Source organism: Narcine bancroftii, chromosome 2, assembly GCF_036971445.1.
Source record: "Narcine bancroftii isolate sNarBan1 chromosome 2, sNarBan1.hap1, whole genome shotgun sequence".
In the NCBI taxonomy this organism is placed as follows: Eukaryota; Metazoa; Chordata; class Chondrichthyes; order Torpediniformes; family Narcinidae; genus Narcine; species Narcine bancroftii.
The window spans coordinates 85,425,924-85,449,225 of record NC_091470.1 but is presented as its reverse complement, the minus strand read 5'-3'; the positions used below and the strand labels follow the sequence as shown (position 1 = coordinate 85,449,225).

Below are 23,302 nucleotides of genomic sequence, written 5' to 3'. Positions count from 1 at the left end.
TTAGGGATAATTAAAACAGTGGTTTTCAAACCTTTTCTTTCCACCCACATCCCACCTTAAGCAATCCCTTACTAATCACAGAGCACTGATGGCACAGGGATTACTTAAAGTGATATGTGAGTGGAGGGAAAAAGGTTGAGAACCATTGGTCTCGACTCTTAGCTCTGGAATTCTCTCTGTAATTCTTCCTTTGTTTCCCTTTGAAAGGGGACAGGTGCAAGATTTTTTCTGGTGAAATGCCTGGGGCTGTTTGACTATGTTAAAGAAGGTGTAGCTGCAATCGTGTACCTCCAGGAATGTGACCCTGAGGAATGACAGTGCACTGAAAAATAAATGAAAAAGAGAAGTGAGATTCTGGGACTGTCTTCTAGAGCTGAGGCAACCAACGAGTGAGGGCATGAAAAGCAAAATGTTATTGGCACTAAAAATCTAAAAAAAAAATAGAAAATGCTAGGAACATGGACCAGGTCAGAGAGTGCCTGTGGAGAGAGAAACAGGGATAACTTTTCATGTCAAGAACTCGGTATTGGAACTGGAGAGATAAAACTTCTTTAAATTCTGAGGAGATTTATAAAATGTGTCAAGTTCAAGTTTTTTGACATGTGCACCAAGGTACAGTGAGAAAGATTTTTTTTCCATGCAATCCAATGAATCAACCCATACATAGTATACCAATTAAAAAACACAGAACAGAGTGTTGAGTTACAGAGAGAATTCAGTCAAGACTACGGTGTGGCATGGTTAGCATAGTAGTTAGCACCACGTTGTTACAGCCCCAGCAATTGGGACTGAGATTCGAACCCTGTGCTGTCTGTAGGAGTTTGTTCATTCTCCCTGTGTCTGTATGGGTTTCCTCCAGGAGCTCTGGTTTCCTCCCACCCTTCAAAACGTACTGAGGGTTGTAGGTCATTTGGGTGTGATTGGGCAGCACGGCCTGTTACCGAACTGTATATCGAAATCTAAATCTAAAACTAATTAGGTATGAAACATAAGAACTGCAGATGCTAGAATCTTTATCAAATAATGAAAAGCTGGAGGGACTTGGCAGATCAGACCACATCTGTGGGGAGAAATGGTCAGTCAGCATTCCAGTCTGGATCCTTTATCAAGACTAAAATAAGAAGGAGCAATATCACATATATTAAGAGGTAAAAAGAAATCTGTAAAGGGGCTAAGAGGTGATAGGATGTTGGAGAAAGATGGAGAGATGGGCAGGGGGAGAGACCACTGGGAGAGGGAGAAATATTTGAGTGAAAATTAAGGAGAAGAGATCGAAGCAGTGGAACCAGATAGAAATGGGGACGACCTAAAATACAAAAAAAAACACATTTCAAGCCATTGGGTTTAAGGCTGTCCAGGAGGAACATGATGTGTTGGTCCTCAGTTTATGTCTTGCCTCACCTGAGACTGAAGACAGATGGCAATGGTGAAGGGAATTGGCTACTGGTGAAGGGTTGGCTATTAGAAGCTCAAACTTGGACCCACAGACAAGAGTGCAGGTGTTCAGCGAAGAGCTCACTCAATCTGCATTTGGTCTCATCAACGTGGAGGAGGCCACATCGAGACTGTTCAGGGCTCTGTCGAGATTAAGTCTTTGGGGACTCAAAGACAAGTAGCTATAAATTTAAGATTTTGCTAAAATTCAGGTTGGGTTTTGTCATAATTTTTTACAGAGGATTATTAGGGAAAATGGTGTTTTGGCACAGGAATAAACCCTGTAGTTTTCATGTGGAAGTTGATTAAATTTGGTGGAGAAGGCTGTGGGTCAAAATCCTTCATTAGGACTGAGAGTGTGGAGAGGGAGAGTAGGCATAATGAGACCAGGGTGGAAGGGGTAGGATCGGTGCCAGTAGGGGATTGGTAGACAAGGATAACGGACAGAGGCAGTTGACTGGCAGGTGCAAGATAGAAAAGAAAAGAGTGGGAGAGAAGATGTGTCATACAAGTTGGGGGTGGGGGTAATAGGTTTCCAATGATAGAACCTGATATGGTGAAAATATTGGTGTAATGAGAGACCAGATGGAGTGGAAAATGATGGGGGAGGGAGAGGGAAAGAACCTCGAGTGAGAAATAGTGGGGTGGGGAAGAGGTTTGGGAATGAGAATGGATGGGGGTGGTTGGGAAAGGGATGAAATTGGGGGAAGGGGAGGGGAAAGGGTGAAGAATAGAAATCATTCAGAAGGAGGGAGGTGACTCGTTACCTAAAATTGAATGTTCATCCCTTTGGGCTGTAGACACCCTGGGAAGAACATGAGGAGGAGTTGTTCTCCTTTATGTTTGGCCTCACTCTGGGAGTGGCTGGGCAGGTTTTTCTGGGTCTGGGAAGGGAAGCTGAAATGGCAATGACTGGGAGCTTGGGGTTGACATTGTGGACCAAGCGAAAACTCTGCAAAACAGTTCCCAAGTCTGACTGATGTAGAAGAGGACACAGTGGGAATACCTGATGCAGTCAATGTATTTAGAAGAGGAACATTGAATTTTCCACCTTCAGGTCATGATCTTCTCTCTTCTGAACAACTTCCATTTTTCCCCCTTTCCCCTCCCAATTGCCTCCTCCATTTCCCACCCACCCTCACCCAGTCCACCCATCACATTCACCTCCCTCTTTGGTTCCTCCCCCCTCCCCTCTGCAATTTCCCTCAGGATTCTTCCCCTCTCCTTCACCCCACCCATTCAACCATCTGGTCTCTCATTTACACAACTGATGAAACTTTCGTATCAGATTCCAGCATGAGAGGCTTGATCCATTCACCCACCCCATCCTGTACAGCTCATCTTCCTTCACCTTACCCCTTTGCTTCTCTTGCTGTTCTCTCCCTCTGACTGGCACCTGCCAATCAACTACCTCTGTCCATCATACTTCACCTTTCCCTGGTCCACCAATCTAACCCCGATTCTGTCACTCCCGCCCTAATGTGCAGCTCTCGCTCCACCACACTGTCAGTCCTGATGAAGGGTTCTAGCCCACAATGTTGACCACTCTTCTCTCCTACTGATGCTGCTCAACCCGTTGAGTTCCTCCAGCTGAATCCGATTAGCTGCAATATGTTCAGTCTTGAATGATCAAGGGAGTGAATGAGTGTGGAACTGCTTGAACGGGCCTATTAGTTTTAGATATATTTAAAATATTTTCCTGTTTCTCAAGTAGAAATTTCCTATTGAATAAGGTTAAAGCATTTTTTCGCAAGAATTTGAGTTTTGTGCAACTCATTCATTGCATCAGATGAAGGGGGTGGTGTCGTGGGGAAGGGTGAGGTGGGTTGTTCAAAAGACCCTTTTGCTTTTTGATTTTTGAATGCACTGGTTGGCTCCCTGTGTGTAGGTGGTGCTGCACTTGTGGTGTCTCTGTGTGTAGGACCCGTAGGTGGGTGCTGTACTGGTGGTGTCCCTGTGTGTAGGACCCATAGGTGGATGCTGCACTGGTTGGCCCCCTGTGTGTAAGACCCATAGGTGGATGCTGCACAGGTAGTGTCCCTGTGCGTAGGACCTGTAGGTGGGTGTTGCACTGGTGGTGTCCCTGTGTGTAGGATTCATAGGTGGGTGCTGCACTGGTTGGTTCCCTGTGTGTAGGACCTGTAGGTGGGTGCTGCACTGGTGGTGTCCCTGTTTGTAGGACCCGTAGTGGGTGCTGCACTGGTGGTGTCCCTGTGTGTAGGACCTGTAGGTGGGTGCTGCACTGGTGGTGTCCCTGTGTGTAGGACCTGTAGGTGGGTGCTGCACTGGTGGTGTCCCTGTGTGTAGGATCTGTAGGTGGGTGCTGCCCCTGTGTATAGGACCTGTAGGTGGGTGCTGCACTGATGGTGTCCTTGTGTGTAGGACCTATAGGTGGGTGCTGCACTGGTGGTATCCCAGTGTGTAGGACCTGTAGGTGGGTGTTGCACTGGTGGTGTCCCTGTGTGTAGGATTCATAGGTGGGTGCTGCACTGGTTGGTTCCCTGTGTGTAGGACCTGTAGGTGGGTGCTGCACTGGTGGTGTCCCTGTTTGTAGGACCCGTAGTGGGTGCTGCACTGGTGGTGTCCCTGTGTGTAGGACCTGTAGGTGGGTGCTGCACTGGTGGTGTCCCTGTGTGTAGGACCTGTAGGTGGGTGCTGCACTGGTGGTGTCCCTGTGTGTAGGATCTGTAGGTGGGTGCTGCCCCTGTGTATAGGACCTGTAGGTGGGTGCTGCACTGATGGTGTCCTTGTGTGTAGGACCTATAGGTGGGTGCTGCACTGGTGGTATCCCAGTGTGTAGGACCTGTAGGTGGGTGCTGCACTGGTGATCCAGTACATCAACTGTTGGGTGCTGAGCCCGATGTAATCTTATTAGTTCGAAGGGGCCCAGTCAGGACTTATCGCACCGGGGGGGAGAGTGTTGGGTATAAACCCGCCCTCTACTGGACGTCATGATGTCACCCTTCCATATATATAAAACCCTGTGTGTCAGTAGCCATGTTAGTCTAATAGATGTAAAGGATGAGAAAGCATCACGTCTCTGAGATTTAATTGTGTGAGTTCATACACAACACAAGCTTGCTGGAGAAACTCAGCAGGTCACGCAGCATCCATAGGAAGTAAAGAGCAACCAGCATTTCGGGCCTGAGCCTTTCATCAGGAATGTGGAAAAACAGGTAGATGGTGAAAGGTCCACTATTTTTTAGTTGGGGAACTGTTGACCACACAGTCAGGGTTAGAGCATCCGAGCAAGATGAACCTTATTAACTTTTTTTCTGCTGTGTGCCGAGGAGTAAGTTACCCTGGTAATCAAGGTAACCTTGAGCCCTCTACGGTTCAGGCTCTCCCTTTGACACAGATGCCCAGCACCAAGACCATTTCCTTGCTTTGGCCCCACCACTCCATCTGCACAGAAACTGTGGCCTCGAGGTTTTGCTTGTCATTTTGATTTTTTTGTATATTTTATTTACATTTAGGAACTATAATTATTATAATATACAGATATTAAAAAAACAAATTAATTACATACATGATGGTTTTCACCACATCCCAAAAACCCCTCCCTGGCACCCAACCTCCCCCTCTCAGAGAAATAATATAAAAATTGAAAAAAATACAACTTTATAGGTATATAAAAAAAGAAATCTATGGATTGCAGAGAGAGATATCGTCTGTACAACTCATCTATCCTAACATAAACATACAAAGGAGAACTTCACAGTGCGAGAGGGATAAGAAGGATATCACTTCAAATTTAATCCCATTATTTGAGTGTTCTTGTCATTTTGATTAATCATGCAACTCAAACAAACTGTTTGAATCACAAAGTATAGATTCCCAGTGTTTCCTGTGATGAACAGTAAAAGCGTGTGCTGACTGGTGCATGCTCCATTGTAAAGGTCTGTCACCAGGTGGCTCTCTCTGTGATGACTGAATCAAACCCTTGGCAAGTTGAGCTTGGTGCTCATGTCACAGCAGAGTATCTGTCTACCCTTGCTCATGTAGCTCATCCCCAATATGCTCTCCTCTCTGCTACCTTCAGGCAGAAGATCAGGAAGCCTGAAGTCTGACACCTCTCGGTTCAAGAACAGTTTTTTTTCAACAGTTATCAGGCTCTTGAACTTCCCTGTATCACCCAAGCATAACAAAATCTGTCTGCACTATTGAAACGGCATGTTCTTTTGCATTTCTGCACTGTGAATATTTATCTACTTATGCTTTTCTATTAATTATCCTTTTTTATCAGTAGTGCATCATCTGCCTGTAGGTTGGTGTGGCAGTTGTAGTCTCTTGTGTTATTTTAACTTATTGTTTGTTGAAGTATTTCACATACCAGTGTAGCTGCAGAAAGCAATCATTGAATTGCTTCCATACATTATACTAATGCATATGAAAATAAACTCTCATAATCTCATTACAAGAGGGGGCTATTGTGTGAGTAAAACAGCCAAATTCACATGATCACTGGAGACGTGTCTGTGTTTTGAGGAATTCAGATGGACCAAGCTGATCTCTACCCCAACTCCCTTATTCTCCCACACTGTTTTCCTCCAAGTAAAACTCTTCACCTTCAATGACGAAACATCTAACTGATCAGCGGCCTGCGGCGTTCTCTGGGAGAGAGGTCGACGCTGCATTATCCTTCACCTTGCTCCGAGACCTCAAACAGGATGAGCTGGCTTTTACCTCATCTTATGACTTTGTCAAACTCATCTGGGCCCGTGGTCTGTGTTTAGAATGTGGGCTGATTGGAAATGTGTAGCAAAGTTTGAGGTTTGACAGGTGGATGCTGAGAGGCAGTTTTTTCCGGCTTATGGGTCATGATCCAGGGACCTTTTACATTGTACTTGCATATATATCAATTAACTCTCACCGTGCCATCCTCTGTATCCAAAGAATCTTGTATTTGTTTCTTACAAAAGATTTTTTCCTCTCCTGGAAAGGTTCAGAACAAAGGCATAAAATGAGGTTAACACCAGCTCATCTTGGGTGAGGTCTGGGAGCAATTGTATTTTGTAGATAAAATTTGCGTGATTTTACCGGTCTGAAGAATGTTGGAGGTCCCGGCATTGGTCGTTCACACGCGAACGACCAAAACTGGGAATCTCCGTTTCCTCATGCGAGTTTAGACAGCGTACCAGAAGTGAGGTGTTTAAAGAGGTGGGACTTGCTATTCATTAGCCCGTTGTTCACGGAATGCCTGCATTAACTTTAGACTGCAGGCGTTCAGGGAAATTGACTTGGGGTCAAGGGGATAAAATATCAGAATGGGAATGACTCCTTATTCCTGTTCCAATCTTTTTACAAAGACTGTGTTCCGGGAAATTGGGAATAATTTCCTGGAATGCAACAGCTGTGTAAAAAAACATAAATGTGAAGGAGAATGCAGTGTCGACCTCTCCTAGAGAACGCCGCAGGCTGATAATCAGTTAGATGTTTCGTCATTGAAGGTGAAGTGTTTTACTTGGGGAAAACAGAGTGGCTGAATAAGGGAGTTGGGGTAGAGATCATCTGAATTCCTCAAAACACAGACAGGTCTCCAGCAATCCTGTGAATTCCAGGAAAGAAGTGGAAGAGGCTGACCAGGACTCAATTATTCTTTTATTTGTTAATAAATTGTCTCTTTGGTGATCTGTTGTTGAGCTATAAGCCCTGAAATCCATTGGACACACCATCTCCCTTTTGTTTTCCAGGCATCGCCTGGTATGATCACTGACCTCACAGGCTTGAATGTCGCTCTGAGTAAGGGGCCAGTCCAATTTCAAATGTTTGGGAGAGGGATTGCCTGTTTAACCTCAACAGCAAACATACAGTCAGCACTGGTTAGTGCTTTGTCATTTGATGAACTCTCTTCGGGAACTTCTTAATCTGTCTTTCACAGCTGCTTGTATAAGTTAAATCACATTTGTAAAAACTCACATGCAAAATCCAGGCAGTTTGTTGCATTTTCATTGAATCTCATATTGTTTTCTTTTATCTGCCAGTTTGAAGAACCAATTGGTAGTTTGAAGCAATCAGTGGGAGCCACTCTAAACAGGGCAGACTTGTAAGTACACAGACTTTGTTCAAACCTGCTTTGGGCATGATCTGAGCATATGAATACTTCTCTCTTTTGCTCAGAGAAAGATCCTGTAGTTAAGCCCTCCAGTTCAGCACAGTTGTAAAATAGCACATAGTTGTCTGGCTTGCACCTTGAAACTGCCTCCTCTCCTATATGGCGGAATAATGATTCAGAGTAAAGGTGGTGCCCTCTGTGGTGTCACCTAAAGCCCACCGCAGGCTTATGAACCGGGTTAGTGTCGCGGATGGAGAGAGCCTGCAAAGCTTTCTGGGCGAGAGCTCTCTTCTCCATTATTCTTCCTAGAGCTTCCCGACACTCCTCATCACCAAATGGGCTTTCAGTGCCAGCCACTGGAAAATGTGTCTGTGCCATGTGAAGAGGAAGCATTTCCTGAGCCAAGGCAGGAAGTGGTGAGGCGGGGAATGTACAGAATGTCCACAATGGGACAAACAGTATGATTTTATCTCAATTTCCTCTATCCTGGACCCTCCTTCCTTTGTGGTCTGAAAAGGTCACAATTTCTGCTCAGGTCATTTGTGAGTTAGGGCTCCATCCATTGTGAATGTGTGGGAAATTGTTTCAGAGAGCCTGGTGAAAAAAAAAGTTACAGCCCAAGTAAAGAAAAGAAGGAAAATTCTATTTTTCTGAATAAAACCAAGTTTCTATTTTAACATAGTGAAATACAAAGAATTTTTTAAAGAGTTGTTTATAATACGAACTATTTTTGGATGAGTTAGCTGCGTATGTGTAGTAATTTATAAAGACAGGAAGGGCTAGATCTTCTGAACCAGAAAAACGTTGCATGTGTTTAGCATAATATTTTTAAACAAAGTTGGTTAATCAGAATGTCTTTGTCTCAGTTTCTGTGGGTCGAGGTTGAGCGGGGTGGGGGGGACTACTGATTATGTAAAACTAGCAATATTAAGTTGTGTAACTTCTCCCATTTTCCTTTCTATTGGGGTCTGTCTGAGGAAACACTGGGGGGGTAAACAAGGAGTCTGCAGATGCTGCGGGAACGACACTAAAGTGTAGTACCCTGTACTGGAGCAATACACAAAAGTGCTGGAGGAAGATGCCAGGTCACACAGCAAGTTGCTCTAGGTTCATCCAGCACTATGTGTATCGTGGAGGGATTCTGCCTTGTTAATTGGGCAGTTACTTCCGTGCCTGCCATTACACACCATTGGACAAAGTTAACAGTCTCGTACAGGCCTCATATGGTGCCTAGTGTTGAAAGGCCAAAGATCGTGAAACCCATGTGCCAACTCCGGCCAGAGGCAGGAATTGAGGGAAGTGTTGCATGGGCTCAAGTTGCATAAAGTGTCTTTGGTTCAAAATTTGATGTTTGATTGTGTGACTGAATATTTCCTATGTTCATCTCTGCGACATAGATATTTCTGGCAAGATCCTTGATGTCCTGGAGAAATCCTTTGAATGTTGAGTCAATACCATTGAGCCCTTTTTGTTTGTGTCAGTCAATTTAGTGTGGAGGTGGAACCACAGGGAGAGCCACCTAGTGGAGGAAACAAGTTCCAAAAAGAAAAAAAGGTGTAGATGCTAGAAATCTAAAATAAGAGCAAGAAAATACTGGAAATTCTCTGTGGGTTACATAGCATTGACAAAGCATTGGACAATGCTCTGTCTGTTGCAACAGCAAGGATCTCCCAGTGGCCAACTATTTTAATTCCACACGCCATTGCCACACGAAGATGCCAGTCTTCAGCCTTATGTACTACTTAGTTGAGGCCTCTTACAAATTGGGGGAACAACACCTTGTATTCTGTCAAGGCAGTTTCCATCCAGACAGCTTCCATCCAGATAGCATCAACGTCTACAGTACTACTCCAGTTATCCAAAATCAGATTCTCCAAATCCTCAATTATCTGAAAAATTTTTAAAATTTGGATAAATGAGAATATCCAAAACAAATCAGAAATCCTCATTTATCCAAAATATTTTCAGAGCCAAACTGTCTGGGAACCTCAGGCTCCCAGCGGCAGCAGGGATCTTGAGTTCCTGACAGGATCGGGGACCTCGGGCTCCTGGCGACAGCGGGGACCTTGGGCTCCTGGTAGGAGTGGGGACCTTGGGCTCCCAGTGGCAGCCAGCATTTATTTTGGTGAGAATTAAACATTATTTTAATGCTTAAAAAGACTTTCCTTGATGTTTGTTGTTGTTTAAACATTGATACAAGTGATTTACTGTTGCTAATGGGATGTTTTTAAAAAATGATCAGTTCTCCAAAAATACATTTATCTGAAATAGGCCCACTCCCAACAATTTTGGATAATGGGAGTTGTACTGTATTTCTCCAATTTCCATTAACCCCAGTCCTTCTCTTTCCTTATCCCTTTGACTCCTTTCCTTCAACGCCCCACCCCTTTCCTTCCTTCTCCTATTGGAGAGTTACCCTTCTTAGCCCACTGCACTCTCCACCATCACATTTCAGCTTCTTTCCCTTCTGCCCTCCCACTTCCACCCACCTATTACCTCTCACCTGTGAGCCTGTGCTCTTCCCCCTTCCACTTCCTGCCTTCTTTCCTGCTCCCCCCTCCCCTACTTCTCTCAACTTTTTATTCAGGTATGTACCTGTTTTTCTTGATTCCTGATGAAAGGTTCAGGCGAGATGATGCATGACCTGCTGAGTTTTTCCAGTGCTTTTGTAAATTGCACTTGGCACCGGTATCTGCAGATTTTCTTGTTTAACTAGCATTGACTAGAACTGTTATCTCTTTCTCCCCCTACAGATGCTGCCTGTCCTGATGAGCATCTCCAGCATGTTCTGTTCAGTTTTGCTGGGGTACTTGTTCAAGGGGTGTGGTGGATTGCTGAAGAATTTTCCCTTTAATTGGGGCTCTGTCACAGAACTAAAATGGTCAAAGCTGTCAGATCCAGTTCAAGTTTATTGACATCTGCACATATACACAGGCAAACCCCACTTTACGCAATTAATTTGTCCCAATTTTTACTCATGTAAGATTAATAGAATCAGTGGGAATAATTAGAATGATCCCCTTCCTTTCAAATTGTCCATTATAAAATGTTTTAAAAACAACTTTTAGCTGCATATAAATGCCAAAACTATTATGATATTTCTCATTTATTTCATATTTACATCATAACAAAACTATTTATTAGACAAATATTTGTCCAAAGTTAACTATACAGATTTTAAATTTAAATTTAGACATATAGCACGGTAACAGCCCATGTCGGCCCACAAGTCTGTGCCGCCCAATTTACACCCAATCAACCTACATCCCTGGTACGTTTTGAAGGGTGGGCGGAAACCGGAGTCCTCGGAGAAAACCCACGCAGTCACGAGGAGAACATACAGACGGCGCAGGATTCGAACCCAGATCTGGTCCCAGTCGCTGGTGCTGCAAAGGCCTTGCACTAACTGCTCTGCCAACCGCACCGCATTATACAATTTCCTGTAGCTAGCGATCGCTTTTTCTAAATTGCTGCAGACTTCTATGCTTCTTTCCACGTTAGGATTGACATTTAGTTAAAAATCCTTGGCAGCTTCAACGAGTTAAAATCCTTTTCGAAAAAAATCTGGAAATTTTGCACCAGCTATCAGTGCTAGCAGCTTACCCTGCAATTCTTACATTGTGCAATTGTGTTCGATGTTTGAAGCGATCCAACCAACCTAAACTTGCAGCAAAGATTTCCATATCCCCTTGAAATTTATTTTCTTTAAGCATCAAAATGATGTTTAAAGCTTTGGTTTGAATGCTTTTTTGTACAAAGAGGTTTTTGCTTTTGGTTACAATCTTCAATCCAAAGATGAAGTAGCCATTCCATTTCAATCATTAATGGGCTTCTGTTTCAAATAATTTGCGAGCTGAGAGAAACTGATGCAGCTTTACCTTTTTCTTTATATTCTGGCTTCTTATTTAAAATTGTGCGTACCATTGACTCATTGTAGCCCAGATAATGTCCAATTTTCACATTGCAGGCACCGTCTTCATGTCGTTTAATAACCAAGTTTTTCTTCTAAAGTGATTGCTTTTCTTTTCCTTTTAATATCACTGTTAGATTCTTTTTATCCTTATTTAATAGGGGCACACACTGAGTCTGACTGTCATTTTTATTTAGGGCCATTCACATGGTCTACTTGTAACTCGAGTTTTCCAGAAATTTGCAGAAAGATCTCGTGGAAACTGAATAATTACATGCATAAAACAGGAAATAGTCACAGTTTTCCAAATTGCAGTGAATTTTGTGTTGATTTAAGCAGCAAATAGCAGGGTTTGCCTGTCTTCTTCTTCTTTGGCTTGGCTTCGCGGACGAAAATTTATGGAGGGGTAAATGTCCACGTCAGCTGCAGGCTCGTTTGTGGCTGACAAGTCCGATGCGGGACAGGCAGACGCGGTTGCAGGGGAAAATTGGTTGGTTGGGGTTGGGTGTTGGGTTTTTCCTCCTTTGTCTTTTGTCAGTGAGGTGGGCTCTGCAATCTTCTTCAAAGGAGGTTGCTGCCTGCCGAACTGTGAGGCGCCACGATGCATGATTTGAGGCGATATCAGCCCACTGACAGTGGTCAATGTGGCAGGCACCAAGAGATTTCTTTAGGCAGTCCTTGTACCTCTTCTTTGGTGCACCTCTGACACAATGGCCAGTGGAGAGCTCGCCATATAACACGATCTTGGGGAGGTGATGGTCCTCCATTCTGGAGATGTGACCTACCCAGCGCAGTTGGATCTTCAACAGCGTGGATTCGATGCTGTTGGCCTCTGCCATCTCGAGTACTTCGATGTTAGGGATGAAGTCGCTTCAATGAATGTTGAGGATGGAGCGGAGACAACGCTGGTGGAAGCGTTCTAGGAACCGTAGGTGATGCCGGTAGAGGACCCATCATTCGGAGCCGAACAGGAGTGTGGGTATGACAACGGCTCTATATACGCTTATCTTTGTGCGGTTTTTCAGTTGATTGTTTTTCCAGACTCTTTTGTGTAGTCTTCCAAAGGCGCTATTTGCCTTGGCAAGTCTGTTGTCTATCTCGTTGTCGATCCTTGCATCCGATGAAATGGTGCAGCCGAGATAGGTAAACTGGTTGACCGTTTTGAGTTTTATGTGCCCGATGGAGATGTGGGGGGGCTGGTAGTCATGGTGGGGAGCTGGCTGATGGAGGACCTCCGTTTTCTTCAGGCTAACTTCCAGGCCAAACATTTTGGCAGTTTCCACAAAAAAGGACGTCAAGCGCTGAAGAGCTGGCTCTGAATGGGCAACTAAAGCGGCATCGACTGCAAAGAGTAGTTCATGGACAAGTTGCTCTTGTGTTTTGGTGTGAGCTTTCAGGTGCCTCAGATTGAAGAGACTGCCATCCGTGCGGTACCGGATGTAAACAGCGTCTTCATTGTTGAGGTCTTTCATGGCTTGGTTCAGCATCATGCTGAAGAAGATTGAAAAGAGGGTTGGTGCGAGAACGCAGCCTTGCTTCACGTCATTGTTTATGGAGAAGGGTTCAGAGAGCTCATTGCTGTATCTGACCCGACCTTGTTGGTTTTCGTGCAGTTGGATAACCATGTTGAGGAACATGGTTATCCAGCGGGGTTTGCCTGTTTTACCTAATGAAATAGATAGTTCAGCAGTTAGAGCACTGGTCTTATAAACCAGGGGTCATGAGTTCATTCCTCACTGGGGCCTCATTTTTATGAGGGGCACTGGATAAAGTGGTGACTCTCTGTCTTCTTTATGGTAGACAAAGTTAAAGAATTTCATGTATGTTACAATCTAAATGTAGTATTACGTGACAATAATGGAACCTTTATTTTTCACAGATACAGAGCACCCTACACACAATTTATATACATAGCAATCCAAAATAAATATACATAAAAATAATTCATGTGTTTCTAGAATTGTTCAACAATCTCATCACCAGTGGGAAGAAGCTGTTTCCCAGCCTGGTAATCCTGGTTTTTATGCTCCTGTACCTCTCAAAGATACCTTGGGTTGGATAGTAAGGGTCCTTGATGATTCTCTGAACAATCTTTGAACACTGTTCCCTATAGATGTCATTGATAGAAGGAAGGGAGACTCCAGTGATATTCTCAACAATTTTAATCACCTTCCGTACTGTCCTCGGATCCGATGCTTTGCAACTACCATACCACGCAATGATGCGGCCAGCCAGGACACTATTGTGCCCTTGTAGAGCATTGTTAGGATGGTGACCGGTAGCCTTGCTTCCTTAACCTCCTTAGCACTGCCATATAGATGATCACTGTGTTCTAGGTAGCCACCTCCCTGAATCTCCTCCAGTCCATGGTTCCAAAGGAGTCCTCTACTGTAGCTTCCCCTGGCCAAGTTCTGATCTCCCTGCAAATTGGTTTGACTCATCTCACCAGTTGTCTATATGCAAAGGTTAGCAGAAAGGAAATGTGGACTGAGTTTCCAAAGTCTTGGCAGAGACAAGCTTGTAATCTCTGGGGACGTTTGTGTACACCTTATCTAAAATGTTCTCTTCTCTGGTTGGAAAGTTGACAACTTTGGCAAGACTGTTTTCAGATTAGTGTGGTTAAAGTCACCAGGGTCAATGATACAACTATCTGTGTGCATTGCTTGGGCTTCAGTAAATCAGTAGTATTTTCTCAATTCAATGCCAACTTTGAGTCTATCTGTGAAGTGCCAGTTGATGAAGTAGACAAAGAAGATGTGGTCAAACAATAATCATGGCTTTTATTAGCAGAAACTCATGGTACAATAATGAAAGACAATAGGGGCATACACAGTTATACCCAAGGGGAGTGTCCTTAACAGTAGAGATAATGCACAGCCAATGTTAGTACAGCAAGGCTCGCCAGAGGGGAGACAGGCAGCTTGGCAGACATTCACCACAGTCTCCCCCCAGCAGAAGAAGGGTTAAAATCAAAAGAGCAGCTGCTAGGAAAGACTGAAGCAAGTGATACATGGATACCATGTTTGGCCTTGAGATACTCTAACAGCCAAAATATGCCAGTATCTAGCAAGCAATCGAAATATAATGAGATGTTTTATGAATATGTCAGCTTATCAGGTTGTTTACGAATTCTGGTGCTTCGTCTCAAAACAGGTGGCTCCTTTGCAACCTTGGGAACTGGTACAAGTCCTGGGTCTGTAGTGTGGGAAGGACTGGCTTCTGGACCCGCTCCAGAATCACCAGCATGAGGCAGTGGAGCCTCAGCATGGCCATCTGAAAGCTGACTAGGGGTCACAGGCTGATGGGGGGGGGGGTGAGTCCAACCTCTCAGACTCACTCTGAGTAGGGGTACGAGGAAGGGGCGAACCAGGCTAGGCCAGATCTCTTTGGGGTACAGTGTCAGTACTCCCGTCTGGGAACTTAACATGACCATAGTTGGGGTTAGTATGCAGTAGCTGAACTGGTTGGACTAGGGGGTCTGTTTTAAGCACCCAAGCGTGGCTCTTCAGCAGCACGATTCCAGGCTCAGATAAACAAGCTGGCCAGTCCATCACAGTTCCTGATTTCCTAGGAAAGGCAAACATACGTTCATGAGGTGCTTGATTTGTTGCAGTACACAATAAAGACCCAATAGAATGTAGTGCCTCAGGCAGCACCTCCTGCCACCCGAGTAACAGGGTAACCATGTGTTTTTAAAGCAGGATTAAGTCTTCCAGACTGTAGCATTAGCCCTTTTCAACCTGCCCATTGCCCTGCGGGTTCTAGCTTGTGGTACGGCTGGTGGCAATCCCCTTTCGTAGCAGGGCTCGCCCCAGTTCAGCGCTCATGAATGCTGATCCTCTATCGGTATGAATGTAATTGGGAAAACCAAAAATGCTGAAAATTCTGTCAAGTGACTTAATGACATGCTGACGAGACGTCAGGGCAGGGACAAAGGAAAACCTGGAATATTCGTCAATTACAGTAAACAAATATACATTTTTGTTGTTGGAAGGAAACGGCCCTTTAAAATCTAAGCTAATCTTCTCAAAAGGTCAGGTTGCCTTGACGAGAGTGGCCTCTGGAGCTTTGAAGTATTGCAGTTTGCATTCTGCGCAAACAGGACAGCTTTTAGTCAGTTTCCTGACTTCTTCCAGAGAGTAAGGAAGGTTGTTAGCCCTTGTGTAGTGGAAAAATCTCATGATTCCTGGGTGGCATAGTCTGCTATGGATCTCTTTTAGCCCCTCCAGCTGAGCACCAGCAGCAGATTGTGACAATGCGTCAGAGGGATCATTTAACCTGCCCGGTCTGTACTGGATCTTATAATTATAAGTTGAGAGTTCTATTCGCCAGCATGCCATCTTATCGTTCTTGATTTTACTTTTGTGTTTAGTACTGAAAATGTAGGCTACAGATTTCTGATCAGTGACAAGATTAAATTTTCTGCCGGCTAGAAAGTGTCTCCAGTAATGAACAGCTTCAATAATAGCCTGGGCTTCTTTTTCAATGGCAGGATGTTTAAGTTCAGGTCCGCGTAACGTGCGGGAGAAGAATGCCACAGATCTGCCCTTTTGATTAAAGGTTCCTGCCAAGGCACAATCTGAGGCATCTGTTTCCACTTGGAATGGGACATCCTTGTCAATGGACGAGAGCAGCTTTGGCAATATCAGCTTTAATTCTCTCGAAAGCCTTCAAAGCCATTGGAGAGAGAGGAAATGATTTAGTGTCAAACAGAGGGCGTGCCTTTGTGGCGTAGTCCCGAACTCATTTGCAGTAGTAGGAAAAGAATCCCATACACCTTTTAAGAGCTTTTGCTGAGTTTGGGGGTTGTAACTTCTTAAGGGGGGGCATTCTTTTCGGGTCAGGGTGGATTTTGCCCTTGCGGACAATGTAGCCCAGAATGAATACACATTTGTCCTCATTAAATGTAAGGTTGAGTTCTTTAGCTGTTGCTAAAAATTTATTTAAGTTGTTGTCATGCTCAGCCTGTGTTTTCCCACAGATAGTGATGTTATCCAGATAGGGAAATGTACCCTGTAACTCATACATCTTAACAATCTTATCCATTTCCCTTTGAAACACTGACACACCATTAGTGACTCCAAAAGGTACCCTTTTAAACTGGTATAACCCCCCCATCAGCCTCAAAGGCTGTAAGAACAGCTCTTAGTGGCAATCGGCCGACACTCGGGGGATAAATCACTGAAAAGGGAGGGAGCTTTGATCTTTAATGTGGACAGACCGCAGTAACTAGCGCGGGGGTTTAGCAGAAATGGATGCAGCACTCAAACCAGAGCGGCTGATAATCGACCAGTCTGCCCCGAGGGCCAGAGAAATTTTCAACCATTGGATTCCTTGTTTCGATTACTACATGGATCGAAACAACGTGGTCAATGAGGCGATACAGTGGGGCCACCTGAACTCTCTGCTAATAAAATTGAAGTGCCAGTTGATGAAGTAGACAAAGACGATGTGGTCAAACAATAATTAAGGCTTTTATTAGCAGAACCTCATGGTACAATAATGAAAGACCATAGATGCATATACAGTGTCCTTAACAGTAGAGATTCTACATCACCTTTGTTGACCTCACCAAAGCCTTTAACACCGTGAGCAGGAAAGAGCTTTGGCAAATACTAGAGCGCCTCGGATGCCCCCCCAAGTTCCTCAACATGGTTATCCAACTGCACGAAAACCAACAAGGTCAGGTCAGATACAGAAATGAGCTCTCCGAACCCTTCTCCATTGACAACGGCGTGAAGCAAGGCTGCGTCCTCGCACCAACCCTCTTTACCATCTTCTTCAGCATGATGCTGAAACAAGCCATGAAAGACCTCAACAATGAAGACGCTGTTTACATCCGGTACCGCACGGATGGCAGTCTCTTCAATCTGAAGCTTGCAAGCTCACACCAAGACACAAGAGCAACTTGTCCGTGAACTACTCTTTGCAGACGATGTCGCTTTAGTTGCCCATTCAGAGCCAGCTCTCCAGCGCATGACGTCCTGTTTTGCGGAAACTGCCAAAATGTTTGGCCTGGAAGTTAGCCTGAAGAAAACGGAGGTCCTCCATCAGCCAGCTCCCCACCATGACTACCAGCCCCCCCCCCCCCCCCCCCCACATCTCCATCGGGCACACAGAACTCAAAACAGTCAACCAGTTTACCTACCTCAGCTGCACCATTTCATCTGATGCAAGGATCGACAAAAAGATAGACAACAGACTCACCAAGGCAAATAGTGCCTTTGGAAGACTACACAAAAGAGTCTGGAAAAACAATCACCTGAAGAAACACACAAAAATCAGCATGTACAGAGCCGTTGTCATACCCACGCTCCTGTTCGGCTCCGAATCATGGGTCCTCTACTGGCATCACCTACGGCTGCTAGAACGCTTCCATCAGCGCTGTCTCCGCTCCATCCTCAACATTCATTGGAATGACTTCATCACCAACATCGAAGTACTCGAGCTGGCAGAATCCGCAAGCATCGAATCCACGCTGCTGAAGACCCAACTGCACTGGGTGGGTCACGTCTCCAGAATGGAGGACCATCACCTTCCCAAGATCGTGTTATATGGCGAGCTCTCCACTGGCCACCGAGACAGAGGTGCACCAAAGAAGAGGTACAAGGACTGCTTAAAGAAATCTCTTGGTGCCTGCCACATTGACCACTGCCAGTGCGCTGATATCGCCTCCAACCGTGCATCTTGGCGCCTCACAGTTCGGCGGGCTGCAACCTCCTTTGAAGAAGACCGCGGAGCCCACCTCAATGACAAAAGACAAAGGAGGAAAAACCCAACACCCAACCCCAACCAACCAATTTTACCTTGCAACCGCTGCAACCGTGCCTGCCTGTCCCGCATCGGACTTGTCAGTCACCAACGAGCCTGCAGCAGACGTGGACATACCCCACCATAAATCTTCTTCCGCGAAGCCAAGCCAAAGAAAGAAAGAAAGAACAGTAGAGATAATGCACAGCCAATGTTAGTACAGCAAGGCTCGCCAGAGGGGAGACAGGCAGCTTGGCAGACATTCACCACAATCTGTAAAAACACAAAATGCTGGAGGATCTCAGCAGCAGGGGTTACAGGTGGGAGCAGTGAGGGATAATCCCTTAGAACTTCCTTCTGAGAGCAAAGGAGAATTTCTTCAAGGTAGGCATTCCTTGAAGAGTGAGACCTTTATGGTTATCTAGACATTCTAAGTTTGAAATGTTACATACTGAAGGTGGCAAGAAAGGATTTATATCTGAGATGTATGCTTTATTACAGAATAAAATGCTTAAGCCGGATGTTCATAAATCTAGATTAAAATGGGAGAAAGATTTGGCTGTATCTATTTCTCAGGATGATTGGATGAATTTATGTAAAGATAGTATGACTAAAATTGTAAATATGAGGTTTTGATTGATTCATTATAATTTTATTCATCAATTATATTTAACTCCAGAGAAATTAAGGAAATATAAGTTTATTTCTTTGGATTTATGTTTTAGATGTCAAAGGAAATCGGCTCCTTCTTACATTCTACTTGGTTATGTGAGACAGTGAAATCCTTTTGGAATGGATTTAAGGAACTTTTAGAAACTATTTTTAAATTGAAGGTTTCACTAGATCCTTTAGTATTTTTGTTGGGTTTAGAATTAAAATTAAATAAATTTCAAATTGCTTTTTTGAGATTGGCTTTAGCTGTGGCTAGAAAATGTTTGGCAATTACTTAGAAAAATGAGGCTAATTTGAGTATTCAGAAATGGTATTTGGAAATGAGATCTTGTATTCCATTGGAAAAGATAACATATAATTTACGTCATAATTATTCTTTTTTTGCTAAAACTTGGAGCCCGTATTTGGATTATATGGGGTTGAATTATTAATCCCTTTTCCACACATTAGTGGCGTTGTTCTGAACCATGGCAACTAATTGATGAGTTTTATGTTATGTGATCTCCCTTTCTTTCTTTCCTTTTTTCTTTGGGGGGTAGTTTAGGGGGGAGTGGAGAGGGGTGCGTGGGTTAGGGTAGGGGGATGGTGTGGGTTGCGGGGTTATTATTTACAAACAAAAAAAATCATGTATGTATTTTGTTTTTTCTTAAGTTGTATTTATCATTGTATGTTTTATCATGATCAATAAATAAATTTTTTTAAAAAAAAGAGCTAGAGCAAAGGAGAACTTCTTCAGGGTAGGCATTCCTTGAAGAGCATGGTGTCTACAGATTTCCATGACTTAGCTCTTGAGTCTATCTGTCATTTATGGCTAAGAAAGTTATTGAGCTGCTCTCTTGGTTTTGTGTGAACGGAATAATTGGATACTGACTCCTTCCATAAATGGTTTGGAAATTGATTAATTAAGTTTTTGAAAAGTAAAAGGACTTGGAAAGTGGGTGCAGGAGATAGAGGCATCAGAGAAAGTGGCAGGATTCATGGACACCTGATGTCTCTGGGGGCACTTTTGCTTCTCTTTCTTGTCTTGATATTGATGCTGGAGTCAAGGTGCCTCCTTTGTTTTTGAGGGCAAACAAAGGAAAACAATTTTTGTGTATGTTATGTACAGGACATTATATGGAATCTTAATCTTAATATGGAAACTTTTCACTGAAGGGACACTTAAAAAGGTGGTCAGAAGCAATATAAAAGCACAACAGCCATAAACAAACAGCACGATCCCACAAACAGCAGTTTGATAATGACCAGATATTGTATTGTTCTCCTGGTAACTCTTTTTTTAAAATTCTGCCATATGCAGGTTACTTGAAAGATTCTGCAAGGACCAGACCTCAGTGCTGCAGCCTGATTGTAACACTCCATTTTATTCCTTTGAGGATACTGTTTTCAGACTTCTGCCTTATCATGTATGCAAGGGCACAATGCCATCTGACGTGGACTTTAACAAAGGTATTTTTGAAATAGCCCCTCGTTTCGGAGAGTGGGATAAGCAAAATGCGCCTTGGCCAATGTAGTTGGGCAGCTGGAGAAACTCAGTGGATCAGCCAGCATCAGGGGTAGAAATGGTCAGTCGACTCATGTTTAGGATAAGTACAGGAAAGCTCAAGAACTTGATAGGTGCTGTGAAAATTGTTTTTCTATCACCTATCAGGTGCCAGATTTCAGACTTAATAACCTTCTGCCTCAAGGAAGCTGTAAGAAGAGAGAGTGCCAAGGGTGATGGGAACTCCTCCAGAAGTCTTGTTGTGCCTTCCTTTGAAGAACTGCTTTGATATTCCTCACTTGAGCTTACTTTCTATGTAAAGGGAAAGTAAACACATGTTCCAGAAATGTGCAAACCTGGAACTGGATGGTACTGGTTGCGTGGCCCTGCAGATGAATCACTGTTCGAATTAGTTGGCTTCCAGTCATTTGTAATTTAATATGAAGTTCAACCTTAAAGAAGTATTTAATTTTTTAAAATTTAAATGTAGACATACAGCACAGTAACAGGCCATTTTGGCCCACAAATCCGTGCCGCCCAATTTACCCCAATTAACCTAGATTCCGGTACGTTTGAACAGTAGGAGGAAACCGGAGCCCCCGGGGAAAACCCACACAGAGATGGAGGGAAAGAACAAACTCCTTACAGACATCGTGGGATTCAAACCCCGGTTCTGATTGCTGGCGCTGTTACAGCATTGCGTTAACCACTATGCCAACCGTGCTGTCATAATCTTTGTTCTTCCGCTTCTTTCCACCACAGTGGATGAAGAGTTTGAGGTTATGTCGACGAAACTCCTCAAACGAACCCAAGCCATGCTGAACAAATATCGTATGCTGCTCTTTGAAGAGTCTAGGGTAAGGTATTTCAAGTTGTTATGTGATTTTACAGAGAGGGGCAACCAGCAGGGACAAATTCCCTTTGAGGTAATGACACGTCAGTGCTTGGACTAAGATTCAGCCAGTGTGGGGGAGAGCAGTCAGGACAGCATCTGTGTCAACAGTCTCCAGCAATGGTTGCTGCAGAAGAAAGAACTTTAGCCATTTCTTCTCTCTCTGTTGGCCCAGAATCATGACAGATGTAGCACTTGGCCTCCTGAGAGAGACATGGTGCTTAAAAGTTTTGAAACAAACTTGTATTAATCCAGCTGATATTGCGAATAGGATCGGGAAAAGCCACAGATTACATTATTAACTTTTTCCATTCCATAGGATCTTGTCTAATCTTCACACCAATGTGTGAAGGACCCAATATGTCTCAAAAACAGTTCTGAGTACAGTCAACAACTGTATATCCACATTCCTCCAGGGCAGAGAACTCCAAACTTCTGAGTAAACCTGTTCCTTCTCTCTCCACTGCAGTTGGTTATTCTGCAAAGATCACTGGATCATGACTCATAAGCCAGGGAGAACAGGCTCTCAGCATCCACCTGACAAACATGGAACATTACAGTACAAACCCTTTGCCCATGATGTTGTGCCAACCTATATATACCTACCAAAAAAAAACCAAAACCTTCTCTACCTCATAACCCTCTATTTTTCTTTCATCCATTAACCTAAGAGTCTCTTAAATGCCCATATTGTTCCAGCCTGGACCACCACCCCTGGCAATGCATTCCACGCAACTATCTATGTAAAAACCTTACCTCTAATGTCTCCCTAAACTTTCCTCCCTTCACTTTGTACAGATGCCTTCTGGCATTTGCTACTCCTGCCCTAGGTAAAAGGTGCTGACTGTCTACCTTATCTATGCCTTTCATAATCTTGTAGACCCCTATTAAATTACCCCTCATCCTTCTTCATTCCATCGGGAAAAGCCCTAGCTCTTTTAAACCTTGCCTCATAAGATATTTTCCAATCCAGGGAACATTCTGGTAAATCTCTTCTACATCTTTCCTGTAATGAGATGACCAGAATGAAAATAGTATTCTAAGTGTGGTCTCACCAGAGATTTATAGAGCTGCAACATTATCTCATGACTCCTGAATGCAATCCCCCAATTAATGAAGCCCAGCATACCATAGGCCTTCTTAACTATCCAATCAACCTGCATGGTGACCTTAAGAGATCTATCGATTTGGACCCCAAAGTCCCTCTGTTCTCCCACACTGTTAAGTATCCTACCTCACACATCTAGATTGAACTCCATCTGCCATTTTTCTGCCCAACTCTGCATCCTGTCTATATCCTATTGTAACTTATGACAGCCTCCAACACTATCCACAAAGTAGAGGCCATCCCTCTACTTCTTTGTCCAGGTTATTTGTAAAAACCACAAAGAACAAGGTGCCAGAACATATCCCTGTGGAACTCCACTCGTCACTGATCTCCAGACAGAATACTTTTCATTCACTACTGCTATCTGCTTTCTACAGGCAAGCCAATTCTGCATCCACACAGCCAAAGTTCCATGAATCCCATGCCTCAAAACTTTCTGAACGAATCTCCCATGTGGGACCTTATAAAATGCCTTATTAAAATCCATATACACCACTACTACCACCCTACTTTAATCAATTTCTTTTGATACCTCCTCAAAAAAACTCAATTTGGCTCTTGAGGTATAACTTTCCCTTCACAAAGTCTTGCTGACCATCCCTGAGAAGACTGTACTCTAAATGCTTGTAATACCTCAAGCAATTCTATACATTTCCAATCAGCCCATATTCTAAACACAGCCCATTGTCCCAGCTGAATTTGATGACTTTTCTCATATAATAAGATGAGATGGGAGTTTATTATCATATAACTACATACAATGTACAAATGCAATGATATTATTGCTTGTTGCAGATACACAGGATACATAAAATACATTAACGTGTTTGTGTGTGTATAGAACATTGAATTCACGACATTGCAGGCCCTTCAGCCCATGATGTTGTGCCGACATGTAAACTTCCACAACACTCTATAACTTCCCTACCTCACACCCATAGCCCTCTTATTTTTCTTACATCCATATTGCCTATCTGAGAGTCTTTTGAATGTCCCTA

General features: G+C 43.8%; 1 protein-coding gene across 1 annotated transcript in view; it reads left to right on the top strand.

Annotated features, from left to right (window-relative positions):
• LOC138752893 (BRD4-interacting chromatin-remodeling complex-associated protein-like) overlaps positions 1 to 23,302 on the top strand; it is a 111,957-nt gene that overhangs the window by 82,593 nt on the left and 6,062 nt on the right. Inside the window, exons 10-19 of the mRNA XM_069915505.1 lie at positions 208 to 298; positions 1,488 to 1,612; positions 1,736 to 1,849; positions 2,235 to 2,339; positions 5,440 to 5,562; positions 6,032 to 6,190; positions 7,128 to 7,256; positions 7,419 to 7,480; positions 20,122 to 20,270; positions 21,067 to 21,161. Of these exons, the coding sequence (XP_069771606.1) occupies positions 208 to 298; positions 1,488 to 1,612; positions 1,736 to 1,849; positions 2,235 to 2,339; positions 5,440 to 5,562; positions 6,032 to 6,190; positions 7,128 to 7,256; positions 7,419 to 7,480; positions 20,122 to 20,270; positions 21,067 to 21,161 (1,152 nt within the window). The remainder of the gene's footprint in view (positions 1 to 207; positions 299 to 1,487; positions 1,613 to 1,735; positions 1,850 to 2,234; positions 2,340 to 5,439; positions 5,563 to 6,031; positions 6,191 to 7,127; positions 7,257 to 7,418; positions 7,481 to 20,121; positions 20,271 to 21,066; positions 21,162 to 23,302) is intronic.